This window comes from Limanda limanda, chromosome 16 (genome assembly GCF_963576545.1).
Source record: "Limanda limanda chromosome 16, fLimLim1.1, whole genome shotgun sequence".
Classification (NCBI taxonomy): Eukaryota; Metazoa; Chordata; class Actinopteri; order Pleuronectiformes; family Pleuronectidae; genus Limanda; species Limanda limanda.
Genome location: NC_083651.1, coordinates 9,598,659 through 9,621,058, shown reverse-complemented (window position 1 = coordinate 9,621,058; position 22,400 = coordinate 9,598,659). Strand labels below are relative to the sequence as shown.

General features: G+C 40.4%; 1 protein-coding gene across 1 annotated transcript; it reads left to right on the top strand.

Annotated features, from left to right (window-relative positions):
* Positions 1 to 1,130: 1,130 nt before the first annotated feature.
* fhip1b (FHF complex subunit HOOK interacting protein 1B) lies at positions 1,131 to 22,137 on the top strand. The gene is made up of 12 exons (XM_061088794.1): positions 1,131 to 1,423; positions 5,370 to 5,831; positions 7,509 to 7,913; positions 8,295 to 8,525; positions 10,498 to 10,743; positions 12,026 to 12,193; positions 12,924 to 13,003; positions 13,117 to 13,286; positions 14,000 to 15,394; positions 15,868 to 16,046; positions 16,586 to 16,748; positions 17,159 to 22,137. The coding sequence occupies exons 2-12, from the start codon at positions 5,703 to 5,705 to the stop codon at positions 17,461 to 17,463; spliced, it is 3,471 nt and encodes a 1,156-aa protein (XP_060944777.1). The 5' UTR covers positions 1,131 to 1,423; positions 5,370 to 5,702; the 3' UTR covers positions 17,464 to 22,137.
* The last annotated feature ends 263 nt before the right edge of the window (positions 22,138 to 22,400 follow it).

Below are 22,400 nucleotides of genomic sequence, written 5' to 3'. Positions count from 1 at the left end.
AATTGTTAACCCCTGAAACTGCAAAAGTATTTTGTGGAATGAAACGCTTCACCCACCCCTCAATCGGCATAGCGGTGAGTAGATAATGAGTGCATTTGCAATTTTCGGTGACTATCCCTTTAATAACACATCTTTATATCAAAATAATCCATACTCCATGAAATCATTGTTTTATTCATATGAGTTTAGCTTGTGATAACATTAGTTAATGAATGTTAATTAACACACAAAGTAAGCATATTGTCAAACTGTTCCAATAAACCATACCAACATTGTTCCGTCAAGTATAACACAGTTGACATTTATTTCCTTTTAGGACCTTGTGCTAACTGCTAGCTGCTAACATGTCATCACTTATCTAGTGTTTTTATACAAGCTCTCTGCACTTTTGTAAATATATTACTTAAAGCAATTACACAAGAACATGTTGATAGCACAGTTGACTGGCAATTAATTCGCTCTAGGGGCAAACAATAATATTGATGAAATATTGAAGAGGATGAGTAGAAATATACCTCAGTGTATTCAACATTCCCCACAGAAAGGAAGTGGCGTCTTATGGTGCTGGACGTTTGACTTTGAAGCGAACCATTTCTGATTCATAGTGGTTTGGTCAATTGACATACATTTCTCGAAGACACACACAAAGTGTCTAATTTAATGTAAATGCATAATAAAAACAGTTTTTGATAAACCTTTGTCATGTTTTTATGATTATTTTACACAAGTATGATGCCAAAAAATGTGTATCCTACGGGTCTATGTGAAGAGACTTCACATAGAGAATTTGGTATTTACCAAATCTGACAGCACAAAAACTGCAAATTCCAGTATAATATACATGTTTTCTGTAATAAGTAATGGAACCTGTTTGTTTTTTTTTTCGTAATACATGAAAGAGAAATGTGCCCAAATATTAATTTACTCGTTGCTTGAAGTGAATGTTTAGAAAAATTGACAAATACAACCCACGGATATTAAAGGTACCCCTAATTATAGAACGAGTGGAAGTGGGTCACGGTGGTAGCGGCTCACCTCCGGCTCCTGACGCCGCTCGCACAGCTCCGTGGAGCCGCGGTGTGGAGGCGTGGCTCGGGCCGTGTAGGCGGAGTCAAAGCAAGATGGCTGCGGGAGAGAGGAGAGAGTCTGAGGAATCATCTGATGGGATGTTTATCTGTCGCTAACAGGATGCACGGCAGCCCGAGAGAGGCACTGGTTCATTCGTCAGCTGCCCCGGCTCAGTGCGGTCGAACCCAGCGGTTGTCCCCGGGTCCTTGTGTCGCTGCTCGCCCCTTCACTGCTCTGACATTGTGGAATTCGTTAGCAGCTAGCCGCTAGCCTCCGAGCAGCGCTAACTCGCTAGCAGGCAGCTAGCAGGTTCCTGTGGACACCTCGTAGCGCCAGACAGATACAAACAACCAAGGTGAGTGACTCCTGCACCAACCAGCGTTAGACACCTCCAGCTGGACACACAGACATGGCTGACGTCCCAGAGCCGGCTCATCATATGTGTAGTATCCACCACCAGCCTGCTACATCATCTCGCCATTGAAATGCATTGATTGTTGTTTTCAGGCGTAGCCCAACGTAAGCGGCTAATATGAGATCTAGTGCAGGGCGATGACTGAGGGATGGCATGTGAAGAGCTAATGCTACCGAGGCGGTGTAAACAAACTGGGTTTTTTGAAGAAGGTCGTGATGTTTGATGGCTGCACAGCTCTCTGTCTGTCAGACTGAGGGGGGGGGGGGACCCACAACACTGCAGTGACTGATGACTGTGTGTGGACGCTGGAGTCTTTATATAAGTGGATATTGTTTTTCCAGGAGTTCATATGAAGTTCTAGTCAATCTCTTTACATGTGTCAGAAATCAGAATCAGAATCAGAAAATATTTTTGGCCAAGTATGTTTACACCTACTTGGAATTTGGTCTGGTTATTGGTGCATACAATGAACATAGAAAAATAAAAACACAATAAATAGACCACACATAAGAAAAACAATAATAATAATTTAAAAAAACAATATATATTTACTCACTATTTACTTCTTATTTACTCACTTTTTCTAATATTTATAAAAGGTAGCATTTATTTAGACAAATATATCTATATAAAAATATATAAAAGATATAAGAAGTGAAGTAAAAGGTGAAATGCACAATGCAAAAAGCAAAACAGTGAACAGTGTCAAATTGCAATATGCAATGTAATACAGTATAATATACATAATTTTATATGTGTTAATTGTTAAAACACAGACATTTTAATAAAATACAATCACATAGAGAAGATCCGTTAGTTTTGATCAACAGCAAATGTCTTAGGTCACACTACATTGAGTGCATTGTACTGAAACTGACTATAGTAATACACTTTATTTGTATGGCACTGTTCATACAAGACATGCAGCTCAAAGTGTTTGATATACGATGTAAATAAACATGAAAACATGTTTAAATGTAATTCAAATAAGAAGAGAGCATATTTAAGGAGACAGTAGAACACGTTAAAATGACATTTGAAATAATCGGGAAACTAAAAAGAAAATTGAAATTGAAATGCATAGAAACAAAGGAGGGTTTTTATTTATATTTTTTTAGAGGTATAATATCTCTTCTTTCAGGCAGTCCTGGTAAAGATAGACAATATTAAAGTAAAAAGGGTTCAAATATAAATCAAGCATTGAGAGGGAAAGATTAAAACCAAGGAACATATTTAGAGACACGTGTTGTCGTGTTGAGACATTGTGTGTTTGTTTGTCAGCAGGATTACTTAAACAACTAGGTGGATTGATCTGACTTTTTTCCACTTTCCTTAACCACTGTAGGTTTATCATAAATATAAAATCAAGTTTATCAGAACTCGTCCTTTTTCTTCTGCTTCATACAAACTCAACAACTATGTGGGGGTTAGGTTTTTTCACAGATCACCAAAAACTTAAAACTACGGAAAGCATTAAATGCTTGTTCAGACTGTGTAGCAGTGTTTCCACTTGATAGTACAGTGTCAAGCTGACGAGAATCCCTGCCAGACCAAGAAACAAGTCAATATGACACCAATGAAATAATGAGGGGTCAAAATTTCCATATCATGATGGAATCTGTCTTCAAAACCTCTTAAAAAGAGAACATTTGCACAGCTAAAAGTTTTCCCAATAAAAGGGAGATAAAGTAGATGATGATTCAAGCTCAGGTCACACAGCTATAAAGTTTTTGCAAAAAAACATTTCTGAGAGTGAAAGTTACAGGGGAAACACTGATCCAGTATTTTTTTTCACTTATTCTTTGATTGCATGTTTCCAGATTCAGTTGGACTGAAGGTTAACTTTCTTTTCGCCTCAGTCAGTCTCACAGCCTTGAAAGATGAACAGATAATGAACAGATATCGAACCTGAGTGCAAAAATAACATGTTTCTGTTGAGTATGATGTTGTCTTTTAACGTCTCCCCTGTAGGCCTGGTTTGGATGATGCATTGTTAACCTCCTCAGAAAACAAAGTTGTAAAGTAATTTCTTAAGCGACGACAACCTTTGAACGTTAGGTGAGGAACTTATTGTCAATGTGAATGCAGTGACGGAGGTAGTTTTCAGTACAAGAGGTTGATTAAACACTGTGTTTAATCACCACTTTTATCATGGTGATTTCGAAATAAGTGAAGAAGCAAGTTTCAGTGCTGTGGTTCACAACCGGTTAAAAGCTGATCTGGGACATAGATGTGATCAATGTGGTTCAACTGTGAAAAAAACACATCAGATGTAGAAATGTGAGAAATTTGGCAAAATTTGCAGAGACTTAAGAGCTGCGGTGCCTGTTTTAATTTGTGTGCACACCTGGTGGATTTCAGTTTGTGCGCATTGCTGGAAAACACAAAAGCATTTGGACAAACTTCCCGTGTGTCTGAACTTCAGAGGCAGCATTTCTTGGCCTGTAGACTTTGTGCTATGAGCTTTTACGGTCGGAGTAAGCTGTGTTTGGATCACTAACCTTTGACAAACTCAGAGGCAGCCTTCCCTGGAGTGGAATGTGTTGTTGAACTTTGAACTTATTTTATGGCTGTTTGAAGGAGGCTGTGTGTGAACTCAAATAAAGCCCATTTTGAATATCCATATGTGGGACAGCTCTCATTACTGGCTGATATGTGTTTAAGTTAATCAAATGTATGAATCATTGATTGTGTTTTCAGTGAGATTTATTTGAAGGCTCATTCTTATATATCTGTTTTGACTCTTTGTTGGTTAAGCTCTAAGTTCATTTAGTGCTTTTGAAAGACTGAATCTTCTCTGAATAATGAATGAAAAATGAATATTTTTACCCAATGTCAGCCCGTGAATCACTTTGATAGTGTTGTTTGTCCTACAGCTGCTGTATAAGAAATCCAGTGAAGAAAAGCACTTGATTGATTTTGGGAGGTCGGACCAGATGTCATCAAATGTGTCATGACTTCAGTTCACATGATGCAGTGATAAATAATAACAAGTACATGAGGAATGTAACCTTAAAGGACCAGTGTATAGGATTTTTTAATCGGAAGAAATGTAATAGAATATTAATTCTCATGTTATATGATTTTATTAAGATACATTTACATTTATTTGTCCCAAACACATGCAGAGACATGCACAGGCACACTCATAATACAAGGAGGGAAATTTAACCTCTGCTTTTAACCCATCTGGTGCAGGACACACAGAGCAGTGGGCAGCCATGTACGGCGCCCGGGGAGCAGATGTTGGGGGAGTAAGGTGCCTTGCTCAGGGGCACTAGACAGGGTAGGGAGAATCCTCTTGGATTTTTGGACAGATCAATCCAGGTTCGTCTTTTTGTTGTTTCTCCGTGAAGTCGAACCAGAGACGAACCAGAGACCTTTTCTGCCCATAGTCCAAGTTTCTGCCACTAGTCCACCTAAGCTAAGGATCTTTGTGTTGTGTTAACTTGGAATGAGCCATACATATCTACGTTGATGGTTGTCTCCACATGTTGCACTGTGATGTTTCTACAGTAGCCCACAAGGAGCAGTTTATGTTTTCCTAATTGCAAAAAGGGGAATTTTTTTTTTTTTGGTTGCAATCTGCTACAATACTGACACATTTATTTATTTCCACTTTTGTTGTGGCGCTGTCATGCTGATGCTTTTAAATATTCAATATATATATATAAATGTATAAGTTCTCTTTCACAATAATGGATTCAAATTTTTTTCGCATTCATGTGCCGAATTGTCTTGTTTTTGTTTAGAGCCTGACTGATATGGTGATTTGGGAGCCAATGCCTATACTGATTAAAATGTAATCTTTTTTTATAGAAGGCTCGGAATTGTTGGGAAATATAAAGTTTGCATGTTGATGTTTTGGTTTTGTTTGTCTACACAGAGTGCCCGTCCTGACCGGCTATGGAGTGGTGTTGGCTTCAGACTGGATGACAGGGTCTACAGGGAGGACAGGGTCACACAGTTTCTAAAGCAGCAGCGGGCTTCTCTTGGACGTACACTGACTGGCAGTGACAGCCCATACAGTTGACCTCCTTTGCCACCTACTCTCTGGAAACACTTTTCCTCCCCTTTATCCTCCACCTCCCCTTCTTATTCTTCCTCCTCAGCCATCTTTTCCCTCTCCTCTCTCCTAATTTCTTTTATACTTCGACTTTTTACTGAACCCCTTCTTTGAGTTTGTGGGACTTTTGACCTGCTGTCCGCTGGCTCCATTATGAGCTGGCTGAGCAGGTTGAACCCGCGGGGCTCCGGGAGTCGGTCTGGCCGGAGCGCCGCCCCCTCCAGCCCCTGCACCGCAGACCCAGAGACCTGCCTCATGGTGTTTGAGAACCACTGGAGACAGGTGAGCTGGAGACAATCTTCATCTCTTGATTTTTAATCAAAATACAGTTTTTATTGCATTAATTACCCTGTTTACAAACTGGATATTAGTGTTGATGAAAAACGTTTTATTGGCTAACTTACTATTTGAGATGTGAAGGAAGCATATCTGTTGTACTTTGCTGCGCCATAAAGCGTATACGACAACCACACACACCATCAAAAGTCCCAAATTGTACAATATTATGCAAACCACTTGTTCACACGGCAGAAGGTGGTTTGAAACTAGAATGGAACTCAGTAGAGCACATCCCTGTGTCAAGGCCTTACTATCAAGCCAGTTGCACACACTCATAGATATCAGTTTAATAAATTATTTTATTAACAAATTATATTAAGATAAAAAATGTGACACAGCTCAACATTTCCATGGGTAGAGATCAGTTAGAAATTAAATGGTCCTTCAGTGAATGATTATCTTTCAAGACACCAAGTGAAGAACTACAGACACGTTCAGCTGCTCTACTGTAACAGTGTGACTGACTCGTGCCCAATCACTGACCGAAGGTTTATAGGTTACTGAGTCTTGGCACTGTCTGACTGGTCAGTTTGCTCTGAGACAATAAAAGATGTGTGAAGGATTCTTATAAGTCTGCAGTGGGTGGATCTTGTTATGTGGAAGCCTTGGAAGTGTACAGATTCTGGCCGGATGCAGTATTTTGGCTTGATTCTCACTAATTGTTCATGGAGAAATTTGTTATAAAAGAAGCTGATAATTAGCAAAACATACATGAGTTAAGAGGAGGGAAGACTTTAACACTTTTTTTTTGAAAAGTGTTAAAGTCTGTGTCCTGATTATTAGATTGAATAAATTATGTTCTTAATTTGGGCTCTAGCTTTCAGCTCATATGTTAACCATACCCTTCAAGCTGCTAAAACCCAAAGAAGAACATCTCTTATCTTCACAGGCTGTTGGCAGATCTGCAGATTCATCGTGCTGACTAGAGCAGCTTGTTATGTGCTGATAACACCCTGGCTTCTCTATTTGTTTAATTGTTACACACTTATTACACAACTTTGTTTCATTCTATCTTGAAAAAATATATTGCAGTGTTATTGATATGTTCCTTTCTGTCAACACCTTTTTATAATTCAGTGAATAACATAAAGGTAATTAGGTACATTATTAAATGCTGATTAAGTACCTTATGTTATATTTACACATTAAAAGCTTTTTTCATAGCATACATTCTGTCTTGTCATGGCAGCAACGGCACACTTGTTACTCATGCCATAATGGATGCTATGTTTTTTTTTAATCTTTATTTAATCAGCCAGTCTCATTGAGTTTTCTTTAATTGCCCCAGTATTAAGTGTTGGCTGTGTCCTGAATCATTCCCTTGTTCTCTCATTCACCACTCCCAATATTGATTTTGGACACAGCCACTATGGGAGTGAGCCTCAGACAATGCCAGGACCTTGACAAGATCTGCCAAATGACATTCAGCCACTCTTAGGTGTATTTAATCATATGCTTTACCTACTGTGACATTACCCCACTTAATCAACATTTATTACCCCAGTTGAAATATAATTAAATGCTTGTCAGAAGCCACACATTTTATTTTGTAACTCTTCATTAGAAGACAGTGATGTTAAGAGTTAAACATTACACTAAAAACACTTGTCCTATACTCAGCTCTCTTGGGTGCTGGAGCAGCACGAGCCTTCATCGTCCAGCGACGACCTGATAGCAGTGAGGAATCACACAGACCAGATGTTGTGTCTGCTGGCAGAGGAGAGGCCGGCTGAGAGCGCAGAGGGCGGCCCCAGTGTTCTACCCATGGGCCCCATACTGGAGCTGGTGGTCACTGAGAATATTCTGGAAGGCCTGGTTCAGTGGCACCTCCGCCGCGGCTTGGATCCCGACAGCCAGGGGGCGCTGCTCAAGCTCTTTGAGATGCTCATCGGCCAGTCCCAGCAGCCTCTGCTACAGCACACAGCCGTTCTCCACCCCTTGCTGAGGCTGATGGGAGCTTGTGCTGACCCAGATCTTGGTTGTCCTCCAGTGCTGGAGAACAGCCTGGTACTTCTGCTCAACCAGGTAAACTCACCACCAGATAACATCAGGCTCTATCTCAATTTCGAGGCCTCTTCCTTCGTCGGCTGCATTCGTAGACCAATTGTGTCACAGTGGCGTGAATAGACCAGTCACGTTGAGCAGTCTTTCATAGAGGTAATGGTGGCATAAAGCGAGGCGAAAACCTGGTCCTCTGGAGGATGCGGCCGTCGAATTGAGACACAGCTACAGTCTTAACCTGCTTTCAGAAATGCACTGAACTCTGGGGGATTTCCCGGGGGGGCTGTTTGCCTAACTTATGTCAGTCTGATTAAGATGGAGTCCCATATTTTTCATCTGGATATCATTTTTCATATGTCATATTGTGTATATATTTTTTACTACAACTCAATTAATCCTGACCAGGTGTGCGTGACCATGGCCCGGCAACCAGTGGTTCTAGAGATGTTGTTCCGTGCAGCACCAGCCCAGCAGGGCTCCACCAACCTGCTGATCTTCTCCCTCCTCGTGCCGTTCATCCACCGCGACGGAGCGATCGGACAGCAGGCCAGAGACGCGCTGTTGCTGGTCATGGCGGCATCTGCCAGCCACGAGGCCGTGGCGCGCTACATCGCAGAGAACTCCTATTTCTGCCCGGTAAGCGATGAGCTCAAATCTCATATGTTTCGTGACTGTTTTTTTGCCGCAAAGCTGCTACATTTTTTTATTTCCAGAAATGTGTGTGATTTTAATGTTTGCCCTTGTTATGACCCCACATGTGTAATTTGAGATGATAGTAATTACAGTAATTATGATAATAGGATCATTGTCCAGATGAGTGTTGACACAAATCGACAAATCTCACTTTGGCATCAATATTGTGGGATTGTTTTGGTGATAATTATTCAGATTGATGTATATCTCAGCCCCAGTGAGTTTGAGGGCGTTTCATCAATTGTTCATTCTGAGCTTTTCCGCTGAAAATGGTTGCTGTTTTGTGTCTGGTGCATGTTTATTTGAATTGTGTGTTTTTGTTGTTTTGGTCTTATTCTTTCTTTCAACCAGTACACACTGGTAGAGCCAAACAGCCTGTTGGGTGGAAATCATACTTGAATCAAAAGCCTTAGAAAGCTACTGAGGTATCAAGTATCAATAATTATTTTACTCACTACTCAAAAGAACAACAGATCTGTTTATTTGGGTTTAAAACGTGTTTTTCAAAAGGAAAAATTGTTAGTCTCCTGCCTTTTTTTCCTTTGATGCTATGATGGTTTTATCCCAATTGTGGATCAACCAACTTAAGTACTTTGTAATATTCTGAAATAACATGCTCTATTATTTAAGGTAGATTTTGACAGAAAAGAGCTATAATATGCACATGAACATGACTACAACCTGCTCTTTAATGTTGTGATAGCTGAGGACAGCTTATAATATGGAACTATGGCTTCTTTTCAGCACTGCTTTTAAGAAACAGGGCTTGTGCGTGTTTCTGAGTGTTTCTGCATGTTCACGTTCCCCTTTCTCATTCTGATGCATCAGTGATGCTGTGTGATAATGGAAGAGGAAGTCGATGACTTTACATTTTGACAAACCATCCATCCTTATCTGCATCTATCAGCTCTGCCTCAGCTCAGAGTTCTTCCTGTGAACGTCTTAAAAAATAACCACCTCAGTCAACCTCAGACATTTACATTCTATAAGATGAACACATGCATTTAAAACCCACTGTATCACCCAGACGCTGCTGATTAACAAAAGTCAATAATGTCTAAACTTCCTGAAGGAAAACCAAAATCATTTAAAATTGAAGGCTGGATGAAGTTTTTGGTGATTTAAATTTGTTCTTCTAAAACGCAAAAACACTATTTTTATGTATATTTGTGAAGTGTGGATCATTATAAAGGGAGACCAGTGAGCCATGTTGATCTTTGTTGTTGTAGTTTCCCACAGTTGCCATTAGATGTCATATTTGTCTCATTGCACTTTAAATTGTGTATTTACTGAGCAGGGATGCACCACTGTTAACCAAAGAACTTCACTCTGATTATGACTGTGCGAGATGAAGGTGTGTGTGCATCTTGATGTCACGACCTTCGATTGTAAATCCCACCAAAATGAGCTTTGTTCCACCATTGTTTCATAATGACCCCAATCTTTTTTTACACTTCTTATACTTAAATATTAGAGCTAAAACTTTGTGTTTTGCAATCTTGCTGACATTAAAATAGCCTAAGTTTAAAGCTCAGTGTGAATTTCAGGCCTTGAAAAAGTCTTAAATATGTAAAAAAGATTCTGTATTAGGTCTTAAATATGTTTTTGTTCCTTTCTCAACCCTACAAATAGCAGCACACTGAAATAAAACTACAAACATGACCAACATTGAACAGACTCTAAACACCTCAGCCCTAATTTATCTCAGTACATAGTACAAGTAATTCAAGGACTCGGATATTCATTCATATCCTTCGTACTTTACATAGCTCTTAACTTAATTCCTCATGTTCTAAAAAATTGTGATTATATAACTTATATAAGTTATTGTGCTCATATATCATACACATATTCTGCTCGACTGTGGCTATTGAGAATAACCAGTCCCATCTAATGCCTCTCTGTCTCTCTTCAGGTGTTAGCAACAGGCCTCAGCGCTCTCTACTCCTCTCTGCCCAGAAAAATTGAGGTTCGGGGAGACGACTGGCACGCCCTGAGGCGGGAGGACTGGATCGGTGTGTCGTCACTCGTGCTGTTCATGAACTCGCTGGAGTTCTGCAACGCTGTGGTGCAAGTCGCTCACCCCCTGGTCCGCTCCCAGCTCCTGGACTACCTCCACAATGGCTTCCTTGTACCTGTCATGGGCCCCGCCCTTCATAAGGTAGATAATAAGATCACAGTTGTAGACCACTTGTCGGCAGCAGTTTGAAGTATTTTTTATTAGTGCTGTCAAACGATTAAAATATTTAATCGCGATTAATCGCATTTATGTCATAGTTAACTCGCGATTAATCGCAATTAATTGCAAATTAATCTATTCTAAATGTCCCTTCATTTATTTTTTTTCCATAATTTTACTTTTGTTTTAATGTTCTTATCAACATGGAAGAGTGGATTGGCTTGCTTTATGCTAATGTTTTATTTTATTGAAAAACAACATTGCCAAACAGGGCAGTACAAAATAAAATTATAAAGTGCACATTTCAGGTAAACAAGGACTCAGCCTATAGTGCAGTTAAACCATGGCTTAATATTTTATTTTTTTCAAGTTTGCTGTGAACATAGCAGTCAGTCCTCTTATTTCAGAAAAAATGAACCGTAACATTTAGGTTTCCAATAAAAGGTTAGCCTACTACTTCTTTGCTTTCAGCCAGCTACTCAAACAGACAAGCAACAAAATAACAAACAAACAAAATACACAGGCAAGTGTCGGCCTACTTTGAAATAAATTAAACACAGAACTTTGTAGGGCTATATTGAGTCCCCATATTTGTGTAAAATGTATGAAATAAGAAGTACCCTATTTTGAAATAAATAAAAACATATAGCTGCAGCCTAACAGTGTAACGGACTGGGTTTATGTTTATGTTTGGTTTTGACGTATGTTCAGTAAAATACTGTGTTGAAGGAGCGTTCTGATATCCTGAGGGTCAGTGAAGGGGTCGGGGTGGGACATGTGACTGTTTGGACCATTGAGGAAGTGAAGTGTTGTTGATGTGTGCGAGTGACGGAGTAAAAGCGAGAAGTGCACATGTTCGTGTAGAGGATAATACAAGTTACTAAACCACGAATGAAGTTCCTTTTCCTGTGTAAGCGGGGACTCTACAACAGCTTAAAAATATATATTTTAGTTGGCGAAATATTAAAACAAAAAGCGAGGGCAGGTTAGACTGGAGGCGAACACAGATACTGAAGCTGCAGCTCTGCGTTAATCTCGCGTTAAAAAAAATGACGGCGTTAAAATGGGTTTGCGTTAACGCCGTTAATAACGCGTTTAACTGACAGCACTAATTTTTATGTTAAAAGAAAACTCTTCCCAAGGATTTATGATGCTTTGAGGCACTACAAACTATCTGCATGGATAAATGCAACTCAGGGTTTGTGGGAGGATTGTTATGGATTAATCAAATCACAAGCAATTTATGTGAATGTTTTTTTTCCAGTCGTCGGTGGATGAGATGATTGCCAGCACCGCCTACCTTGACCTATTCCTGCGTAGTGTGACAGAGACTTCCCTCCTCAAAACCTTCCTGCGCTTCATCCTGCTGCATTGCCACGACAACGACACCATCCTGGACACATTGCTCACACGCATCAGCAGCAATTCAAGGGTCCGTATTTATAAATTGTGTGGGTGTGTGTGTGTGTGGGTGGTGAGTGGGCTGTGAACAGAAATTAATTGAAAATGACTGCATCAGAATACCGAGGGATTTTTTTTTTATGACAATAGAAAATGTCCTCAAGTCTGCTGCATCTATTGACTGCCTCGCTGCTCATTGTGTGTATTTTGTAAAGACATCAAGAATGAATTGTGCACATAAATCGTCAGGTTCATACTTTCTGATCCCTCAAAATAATCACATTCTGTTCTCGGAATCATCATACTGTAGTGTTTCAGAAAAAGAAAAGGAAACTTTATTGGGGCGTAATTTGCATGATACCATTACCCTGTGGCAACCCGACTGACGACAGGAACCGCACTTACATTCAAAGTAGTTTTTTATTACTGTAGCAAATAATTAATGTATTCTCTCTCAGAGATCCTGCGATGGTGGCTCAGTATTCTGAATATGTTGTAACGTTATTTGAACGCTCCAAAAACTTGTGAGCTAGCTGTCGAAAAAATTACCAGTACAAGATTGTAAGATAGGAAAAATATGTTTATTTATCCATTGTCGTTTGTAAATGGTTTAGGTCATAATTTTAAAACGGGAACTTAAATTACAGCAGGTGGGAACCAGTTTATTAAGAATACCTTCCTTCCTGCTGGTTAAAGTATTATGACATGACTGTCTGAATAATAACAGTTTTCTAACCATTTTTCTAATATGTGTGATGCAGCTGTGCATGGTCTCACTGAGCCTCTTCAGGACTCTGCTCTCTCTGCACTGTGAAGACATCATGCTGCAGCTTGTTCTCAGGTGTGTTTGCACATCTCAGCATCTCTTCCCTCGGCTCATTTAATATGCAAAACACAGAGTGGGTTGTAAATATTGCTCTGCATACTCAGTGGTTTGTGTGGGTGTGTTCTTAGGTATCTACTGCCCTGTACCCATGTCATGCTGAGTCAGCGTCGGGCCATCAGGGAGACAGACATTTATGGAAAGTCAGCAGACAAGTTCCTGTCGCTGATCCCTGAGTGCTGTCGGCTGGATGCAGCGCCCTCTGCTGAGCGGGACGAGGACAATGCCTTCTGGGGAAAAGGTAAAAACAAACACCAGTGGAAAGGGAATAACTGCGTTGAACAGCTGTGGTTGAAAACATGAAGACAACAATTACGTCTGTGAAAACTCAAAACATAGTGATTCATATAATTTTCATTTATTTTAGTCTGTTTAGGCTTTTTGAGATATACAAAAAAATAGAAAAGCTAGTAAACTTGCCTACTGAGCCCTGTAGGTCTCAGGATTAATATCGTAATGTGCAAAATATTTTATTTGTATAGAGAAGGTCGTTGTTTGTACAAAGGTAGCAGCTGTCTTTTTAGTTTGTTATGTTTAGTGATACTACACTAGGTTTTTCTTCCATTTTTGGATGATATGTACTGTGCACATAACTGTGTAGCCTTCAACAAAGAATAATCTAGAGGAGCTGCTGTGATTTAATCTTTTTAATGAGCCATATCTGTCAGCCATTTAACATTTGCCTAAGTGTTTAGAGTATTTGGTAAAGTTGTGTTCATTTCATTTATGTGAACATATGAAGTTTATCAAGGGTATAAAATATTAATAAAAGGTTTTTTCTGTCATGACAACAGCTGAGCTCTGTAGAAATTTCTTGTAACGGATACAACTTTGGTGCAAGCTCACTAACACTGTTCATTGTTAGCCTTGTAAAGTTGTTTTTTATATGAGCTTATCTTACCCGTGATGTTAGAACGTAACCATCTTTTTTTCCTGTATTTTTGTATCATACAGTGCTGAACAGTCCAAGTACAGAGTCTCCTGCCCCACCAAGACCCAGCACCCCATCCCGCTTAGCCTTCTTCATCCGCCAACAGAGCAGTGGAGGAGGATCAGGGGGAGGAGGTCCCTCTACACCTTCCAGCATGGAGCCGCTGCAGTCGGGTCCTGCCAGCTCTCACCCTTTATCCCCTGACAGCCCAATGCACCAGCTGCAGACACACACAGAGAGTCTTGACTGGGACTCGGGTTACCTGGAGTACCTCAAAGACGCCCGACGAGGCATCGAGCTCTGTTCCTGGGCCTGCCGAGACTGGTCAGCCCCCTATGATGGAGAAAACCCCTCCCCAATCACAGCCCCTCCACCCCCACCTCCCCCTACCTCCAACCCCTCCATGGTCATGTTGCCTGAGCACTTCGCTTTTCATCAGGGAGGAAGCACTAACACCCCTCCCGTCCAACAGAGGGCAGCCATTGTGGCCGCCGCACGGTCTGAGTGGAGCAGTTCGGAGCGGGACAGCGGAGAGTGGGACATTACGATCGGCAAAAACAGCTGCATCAGCCTCACGCCTCGCTCCAAGAAACGCAGCCTGCAGAGGGAGGAGCTGTTGCCGAAACCTGTACCTCCTCTCGTCCCATCTTCCTCGTCTTCAGCCACCTCTCTAACAACTTCCCATGCCGTCTCGTCTCCAGCTCCTCACATTCCCACCTCAGCTATCACTGTTAGCTACCAGGCCATGTATAACGGAACAATGGGACAGGGGGACGGATGCTCAGACAGTCGAGATAGAGGTCTGGAGGTAAAGAAAGTGAAGAGAGATTTAGGGGAGCAAGAGTATTTGGATGAAAATTCAAATCAAAATGGATCCCTCGTCACACGTCCCTCACAAAGCTGCACCAGTCTCCCACAATCCATTTTTAACAGCAGTGACATCAGTGATGAAAAATCATGCCCTAACCAGATTCCCTCACAGAGCTCAATTTCCCAACCAACGTCTGACACCAAACTGCTGACCAGCGACACCTCAAACCCGCACAGTGAAACCTCAGATCTTCCAGAAGCCAACCAGACACAGCAGTCTGTCGAGAGTCTCATTGAGGAGCTGCTAGAGCAGTCCCCAGGGGACCCCCAGCTCCCTCCAGACACCAATGGTCAGGGCATCAGCATCGAAGCCTTCACACAGGAACTGAGAGAGCTGGAGGACAGGGTGAAGGAACGCTGCAGAGCAGCCTGTCTGCAGGAGGAAACGAACAGAGAGTCCCTGACAGCTGAGCGCCCGGAGGAGGAACAGCAGCCGTCCTCGGCCATGGAGGCAAAGCTGATCAGTGACACAAAAGTAGAGGGCAGTGTGGTGGGCCTTTATAGTCCTGCCAGACCATTAAACCAGCCGGCCTCACAGCCATACACAGGTGAGACTCACATCGCGTATGTTTTCCAGGACATTTTTGGATTTGGTTATAGTTTCATGATTTTAGTTTATCTTAACAGTCTTTACATTAGTGCTTACAAACTGATGTACTGTATAATCTACCACACTGATCACCAGGCACAAGTGCTGATCCTTTCGGATTGCTGAAATACTAAATACAGGATACAAACCTAATTCGGTCGCTGAAAGGCCAAGTTAGTTTTTTCTATTTATTTTGTGAAGGATACTGGACAAAGTGTTCATTAACAAGTATATATCTTTTGATACAGTTTTCCATTAAGTCCACAGCTCACACGGGACATGTTAAATTCTAAAGAAGTTGGATTGTCCCCATTTAACCCTGACAAGCTGTAAAAGCACTACCTCAGCTTTTCCCTACTGACTTCAGTCACATGCAGTTCAACACAATTTCTCCACTTTCATCCAATGATGTATTCATCTTTGTCTCTGCAGGTCCATTTATGGTGGTTCTGTTTGCCAAGCTGGAAAACATGCTCCAAAACTCACTGTATGTCAACATCCTGCTCACGGGCATCGTGGCTCAGCTGGCCTGCTACCCTCAGCCCCTCCTGCGGTCCTTCCTTCTCAACACCAATATGGTCTTCCAGCCCAGTGTCAAGTCACTGATCCAGGTATACTGCACACTTCAACACCTATAATGCCCTTATTTGAACCGCACTGCATTTCATGGAGATAATAGTTTCTGTACTTGCTCTTGAAGTGATGACAGTTCTTAGGTTCCTGTTTGTAAGTGTAGTTTTCCTGCCCACATCACTTCTGTGCAAGCTCCAGGCCCACAGTCATATTTGCATAGAGTTTCATCCATATTCTATTCTTAGAAACTGTAAATGGTTACCGAGTACTGGACTGGACATACACTGTATATTAAGATGGACATACACTGTATATTAAGATGGACAACATGTCAGCTCTCAGAAAAGTGAAGCCAAATTAGCTCTATCGCCTACTGACTGGCTGCAGTATAGATCAAAAACCTTTTCTTCTTCATGTTAGCAGATGGGACATGGACCAAGAACTGTTTTCATCTCTGCCAGAATCTGTAAAGTCAGAAATGAGACATTCAGATATAGTGATCAATTTTAAAAAAACTAAACCGCTGTTCAGTAAACATCATTCAAAACTCTGAAGCTTTATGCCTGATCCACTTTAGGTTCTCGGTTCTGTGAAGAATCGTATCGAGGCGTTTGCAGCTTCCCATGAGGACTTCCCTGCCATGCTGAGGAAAGCCCAGCAGTACCTGGTGGCACGAGGCAAAGTGGACTGGACCGACTCGCCTGCAGCCGTTCCCCCCCTGCGCCGCTCGGATTCATTAGGTGAGAATAGAAACCAGGGAAACTGAACTTACTTATAAAAGCACCCTTTTCACATGTATATTTTTGTGGCTCAGTTAATTATTAAGGTCTTAAAATGTGAGTTGATAAGCTTTTCTGGAATCAGGCCCGGTAAGTCCAAGGGTGAAGCCGAACTTTAGGTCAGTTAAAAGATGTTAGAATATCTTATAAGTCACTAAAACCAATGTTTATCTACAATATTTTGCAATTAAACTGAACTCGGCGTGTTTCAGTTCAGTGAGTGCAACTATAAAGTAAAGCGATTGATATTTGTTTGTGTTTCTGAAAACTGCAAAATGGCTTGGACTACAAACAGAAATAAATCCCACCTGTGACCGCAGAGGTCGCTGTTGAAAAGGGTTCCTAGTGTTGCTTTAATGTGTTGTTTTCAGTGAAGAGTCGTAAGCCATCTCTCGGAGACCTGATCCTTCGTCACACCAACAGCCCGACTCGGGCCCGGAACGCCGCTCAGCTGGCCCTGGCACACGTACGGGATGGCAGCCAATCACTGACCAGCGCACTGTTCCGGGGCAGTGGAGGGTCATCAGGCCTGGAGAAGCAAGCCGAGGCACTGCGAGTGAAGAACGCCGTCTACTGCGCCGTCATCTTCTGTGAGTTCCTCAAGGAGCTGGCTGCCCTGGCTCAGGAGCACGCCGTCACCCTGCCCTTCCCCCAGAGCCAGGAGGTGGAGGAATAGACGGTAAACACAGACTCCTGAAATCTAGCTCTTAGCCTCCATTTCTTTTTGTCTAGGCTGTAAAATGAGAGTTGTATAGGATTCACCCATCACCAGAGGACATACTGGAGCACTGAGACTGTTCAGTCACTGATGAGGTCGTCTGCAATGTCACAGAGGAAAACAGTGGCAAATTTTTTACCAAATCATTATAGGAAACCTATAGGACTAGAAGTACTGTCCTCATCTGTAAACGAATGATAGTGTGCATATCATGTATTATATTTACATTCTATACACACAAAAATCTCTTGGGATTTGGGAGCTTGTACATACACATACCGTGTCGTGGTATAAAAGCCTCAGATAAAGAAATAGGTGCACATACTGGTGCTAGTCAGTGCTCTATATTTTAAGATGAAAGGTGCTTTCAGGCGGCACAGAGGAGACGAGGGTTTTATCCTCAGCAAAATTATCACAAACACCAAAAAACTGAATACGTTGAAAGTTTGAGCTACACGATGAAATACAAAGTGATCCACTCAGCTTCTCCGCCTCCATCAAGGGCAGGCCAAAAGGGAACGATTGCAGAAAAAGAACATTGAAGAAGAACCTCAAGTGTCCATTTTGTTTCTAAAAGGCTCCACTGCTGCAAAGACTCAATGAACTGGAAGAGGGGAGGCGAGAGTGCCACTTTCTTTCCTGTGAATCAGCACGACCATCACAAATGTACTGGAATTTCTTTTTTAACATTTTGTTTGAAATGTGTTTTTCGTTGTACATTTGCACCATTTTCTAGACATATCAGCAACACGTGGGAGCAGTTGTGACTGTGTTTGTGAACTTGTTTTTAAAAGTGACTCCATTTTTCCGAAAGGTGGCGCTGAGTCATCAGGCCGTCGCTAAGCCATTCACCTGTTGCCATAAAAAAAGGTCAGCGGGATTGAAAAGGCAGCGCAGCTTTACCGTTCATACCTTTTTAATGTGTCATTTAGTTTTTTCAACAGACCTTAGAGTCGGGGAGAAAAAGGCAAGAAGGGAAGGATTATGTTTTTTTTCGTGATGATTTCCATTTACTTTGAACTGACAGGAAAAGGTCCTACTGAGGCATTCATGGCTTTTCTTTAAACAGATCTTTTGTCTGAGGGAAGAATTAGGCTCCATAAGAAGCTAATTTCGTGTCCTTTTTCAGGTCGAGGGTTTAATCCGCTTCAAAACGTTTTGTCTCTTCGGATGAGACAGGCCAAACTGAACATACAAGCGTTCATCTTGAAATATATCATGCTGCTATTTTTCTTTTTTTAAACACTCACACCCAGTTTGGTTTGAATTATACTTTCACTTCATCTCATTGTTAGGTACCAAGTATTAAATATGTGTAGAAGATGTGGAGGAGTCAGTGCCTGTGATGTGAGCGGCTTCTTTAATTTATTATCTTGTGTCAGAGATTGAATGAAGTTGCAGTCGAAGTGTTTAAAGATTTTACCAAGTTAAAATATCCTCCTTCAACGTTGAGGCTCGGAAATGTTGCGTGTGGGATCAAGATTATCAGGAAAAATAACCTGTCGAACGAAGCACGACACCGGTGTGAGTGCATTGTTGAATCCAACTGCCCATGGCCACGCTTTTTGTGAAGTAACTTGTTTTTTTGCACATACTCGCCATCCTCTCTCAACTTTCAGCAGCAGAGAAACTGCCTGCAAAGTCTTAATCTCTAAAACTGATTACCACATCATTTTTTTCACAGATGTCCTCTTTCTCAACAAGTCGAAGCCGCCTCGACTTGTCAAAGCCATAGCGGTGATCTTCCTGTTTGTACATGTAGTTCTTCATCACTTTTCTACACAATTTCTAGACACATTTTCTAACCCCCCCCACGTTTATTTCCATACATACCATTTGTAAGGAGTCTCTGCATGCCCGTTAAGATCAGGTTTGTGATTAAATAATGGATTAAATAGCGTAGGGTAAGTTTTCTTTGGTTTGTGCAATAGTGCCAAGCTTACGTTAGCCTCCATGCAGTAGGTTTTTTTTGTGGTTTTTAGTGAGTCATCCGGGTGCCTGCAGAGATCAACAGCGATGAACATGTTTCACACTGAATGTTTGCTCTATAATCAAATTGGTAGAGAAATCGCTTCTGTATTTTACCCGCCGCCTTCTGTCCTTCCATCTGTTCACCAAGTCTGTTGTTCATCCATGTGTTCAGAACAAGATTCATTTTCCCCTTGTTCCGGGGAAAGAAGGTCCAGAAGGTGGCGCAGTTAACAAAGTTCCCTACTTTTACACTCAAGATTTGTGTTTTCATTTCACTAACTTACTAAGAGTTATGTTAAAGTTCGGGCATATTTTAAGCATCTTGGAAAATGTCTTCAGTCACCCTGTAAGTGGTTAGAGTCAGTTGTATGTTACTCATTCACATATGTAGACACCAAGGACAATTTCTGTGACAACATTGGAATGTCGCAGACAGTTTCTTGGGACCTGGTCTTAAAAGTTATTCATGAAGCACTATTTATACGTTGAAAAGCTGCAGCTAGTAGAGCGTTGATCTCTGCCAAGGCCCAACAGTCCCCTTAGGAAAACACTTAAATCAACTGGATCTGGATGTTTTTGGGGACCCTAAACATTCTATCCGGCAATGTTAACGAAAGGGCCCCTTTGTCCAGATTTGTGACAAAATTAAATAGGTTCCTTTTTTACCTATGTCCCATCCTTTCAAATAGTTCCATGGAAATCCATTTAGTAGTTTTTGTAAAATTCTATTAACAAAATAGATCCAGATTTATTCTTAAAAAGGTGATTTTATTTTTCCCAGATGAAGTTTGGACAGGCAAACGTTTTTTGCAGAGTGACCGTGAGTTTCAGAAGTTCAATTGTCGGCATTGATCCTGTGTGAAAGCAAATCTTTCTGATTTTAGCCCATTTCCATGTCTACACTTTCCACAGTCATTTTCACTTTGAACTCTTTGTGTTTATTTATTTTTTATCATTCTCTTATTTGTCATTATAAAAAATACTAAAGACATTATTGTGAAAATGTTTGTAATGGGGTGTTTTTTCTAAAGGAGATTATTTCTACTGGGATTTGTCAGACAAGAGCAGAACGTAATATAGAAAATCTAAATTCACACAGAGAATTAACTTACTCACTGACACTGTTTTAAATTGGCATTTGACGCAATGGGGTTTAGATTATTTTTAAAGCAGCAACTATCACAGCTGGACGCTGAAGCCAAAGCAGACATTTCTTACTGCTGTTCTTCTAATGGCCACAAGAAAACAAAAAGCGTATTGTCAAGAAGTGACAGAGAAAACCAAACTAATGATGATATTTTTTAACACAATGATTTGATTAACAGGCGTCTCAGTCAGTTGCTGTTTATCGAAGACCGAAACTGCCAACATTTTTAATAAATAGATAAATAATATTTGAATTAATAAATGTAGAAACATTCATAAATTAATTGAGAAGGGAAGAAAAGCATAAATAAATAAAGGCATAAACATTTATAGCCACTTTCGTTGGAAGCCTGTTGAATTCACTTGAGAGAAAAAATCTTTCCTGTTTTTATGAATTAACGAGATAGTTAAATCATTAATTAGCTTCAGTATTTTTTTCACCCAACTGTATTCATTATTTTTCATTTATTTTTGTATATACTTTTTTATCTGCATTTATAATTTTTTCTCCATAATATAGGAAATATATTTATTTAAAATTTTGGCAGTTTAGATTTTCCATGGTAGTTTCCTTGTGTCCTCACCTCACCTACACTCAAGACTCCAAATTATCTGCTGTATAAAAATGTTGATTAAAAAGAAAAAATGTATTTCATCATGTTTTGACTGTAAACTGACAAAGTTTGTGCAGAGTGTAACACCCAAAGCTACGTTTCACAAAAAATGTCATGTCCGTTTTTTCACAGATTTACTTGAACATTACACATTTTCTGTCACTTAAGAATTTTTAAATTTTTTTATTTTGTTGCTTTTCAATTCAGAGCATTTAATTTTGAGTTGCTGTGTTGTGTTTATTCAAGGGTACATGGAAACACACTGCAAACATAAAACCAAAGTTTATAACTGTCACTTAATATAGAAGTAAAACCAACAGCGACACAACTTAAAAGCAGCGGAGCTTCATGTAGCAAAGCTGTGAGGCCCTTTAACTTTAAACGCACATATCGTTCATCTCAGCAACTCACTTTTTCGCTTCAAGTAGAAACTAGAATCTTTTCTCACTCCTGATCTCTTAGTGTCAGAAACACTTTGTGCCATGTTTTTAGAATTTTTATTATTGCTTATCATGGGATGTACTGCATCATCACTCGTTTTTCTTTCTTTCTTCGGAAAGCTTTGACTTTTCACTAATATTTCTCCCCTGTGATCTATGCAAACATGCTCTAATGTCCCCTGTTTGAATCTGAGAAGATGATGTGGACTGATTTAATATGTAAATACTGTAAAAATGGGGAAAAAAAGCAATGGGTCAGAAATGCAGAGGTGTGTGAAATAATCAACGGGTCAGAATGAAAATCACGCTAAAATAATGTAATGATGTTGAATGTTGTCAGAAATATTTTTCTATATTTTGAAATCATTAGAAAAAAGGACAAAATACAAAGTGGGATAAGCTGTCAGAAGAACACTACAAAGGGAATGTTTTTATTAATTTATAAATTCTTTGCCTAGCAATATCGCATGTGTCTGTGTCCTTTCTTTCCTGTTTTCCCCATCAACGGTTTTATTTTAATTAATTATGGGAGGTTGGAAATATAAAAATCTCCAGTAGCAGGGATAAAATTACATAAACCTACTTTTTGTGAAACAGACAAATCTAGTGACATTTAAATTTTTTCTTGGGACACCTTGAGCCTGATCCCAATAGTAAGCAAGTTAGCATGCTCACTGCAAAAATACTGAGCAGTGTTCATCTATTATTTATGTTTTTAAGGGCT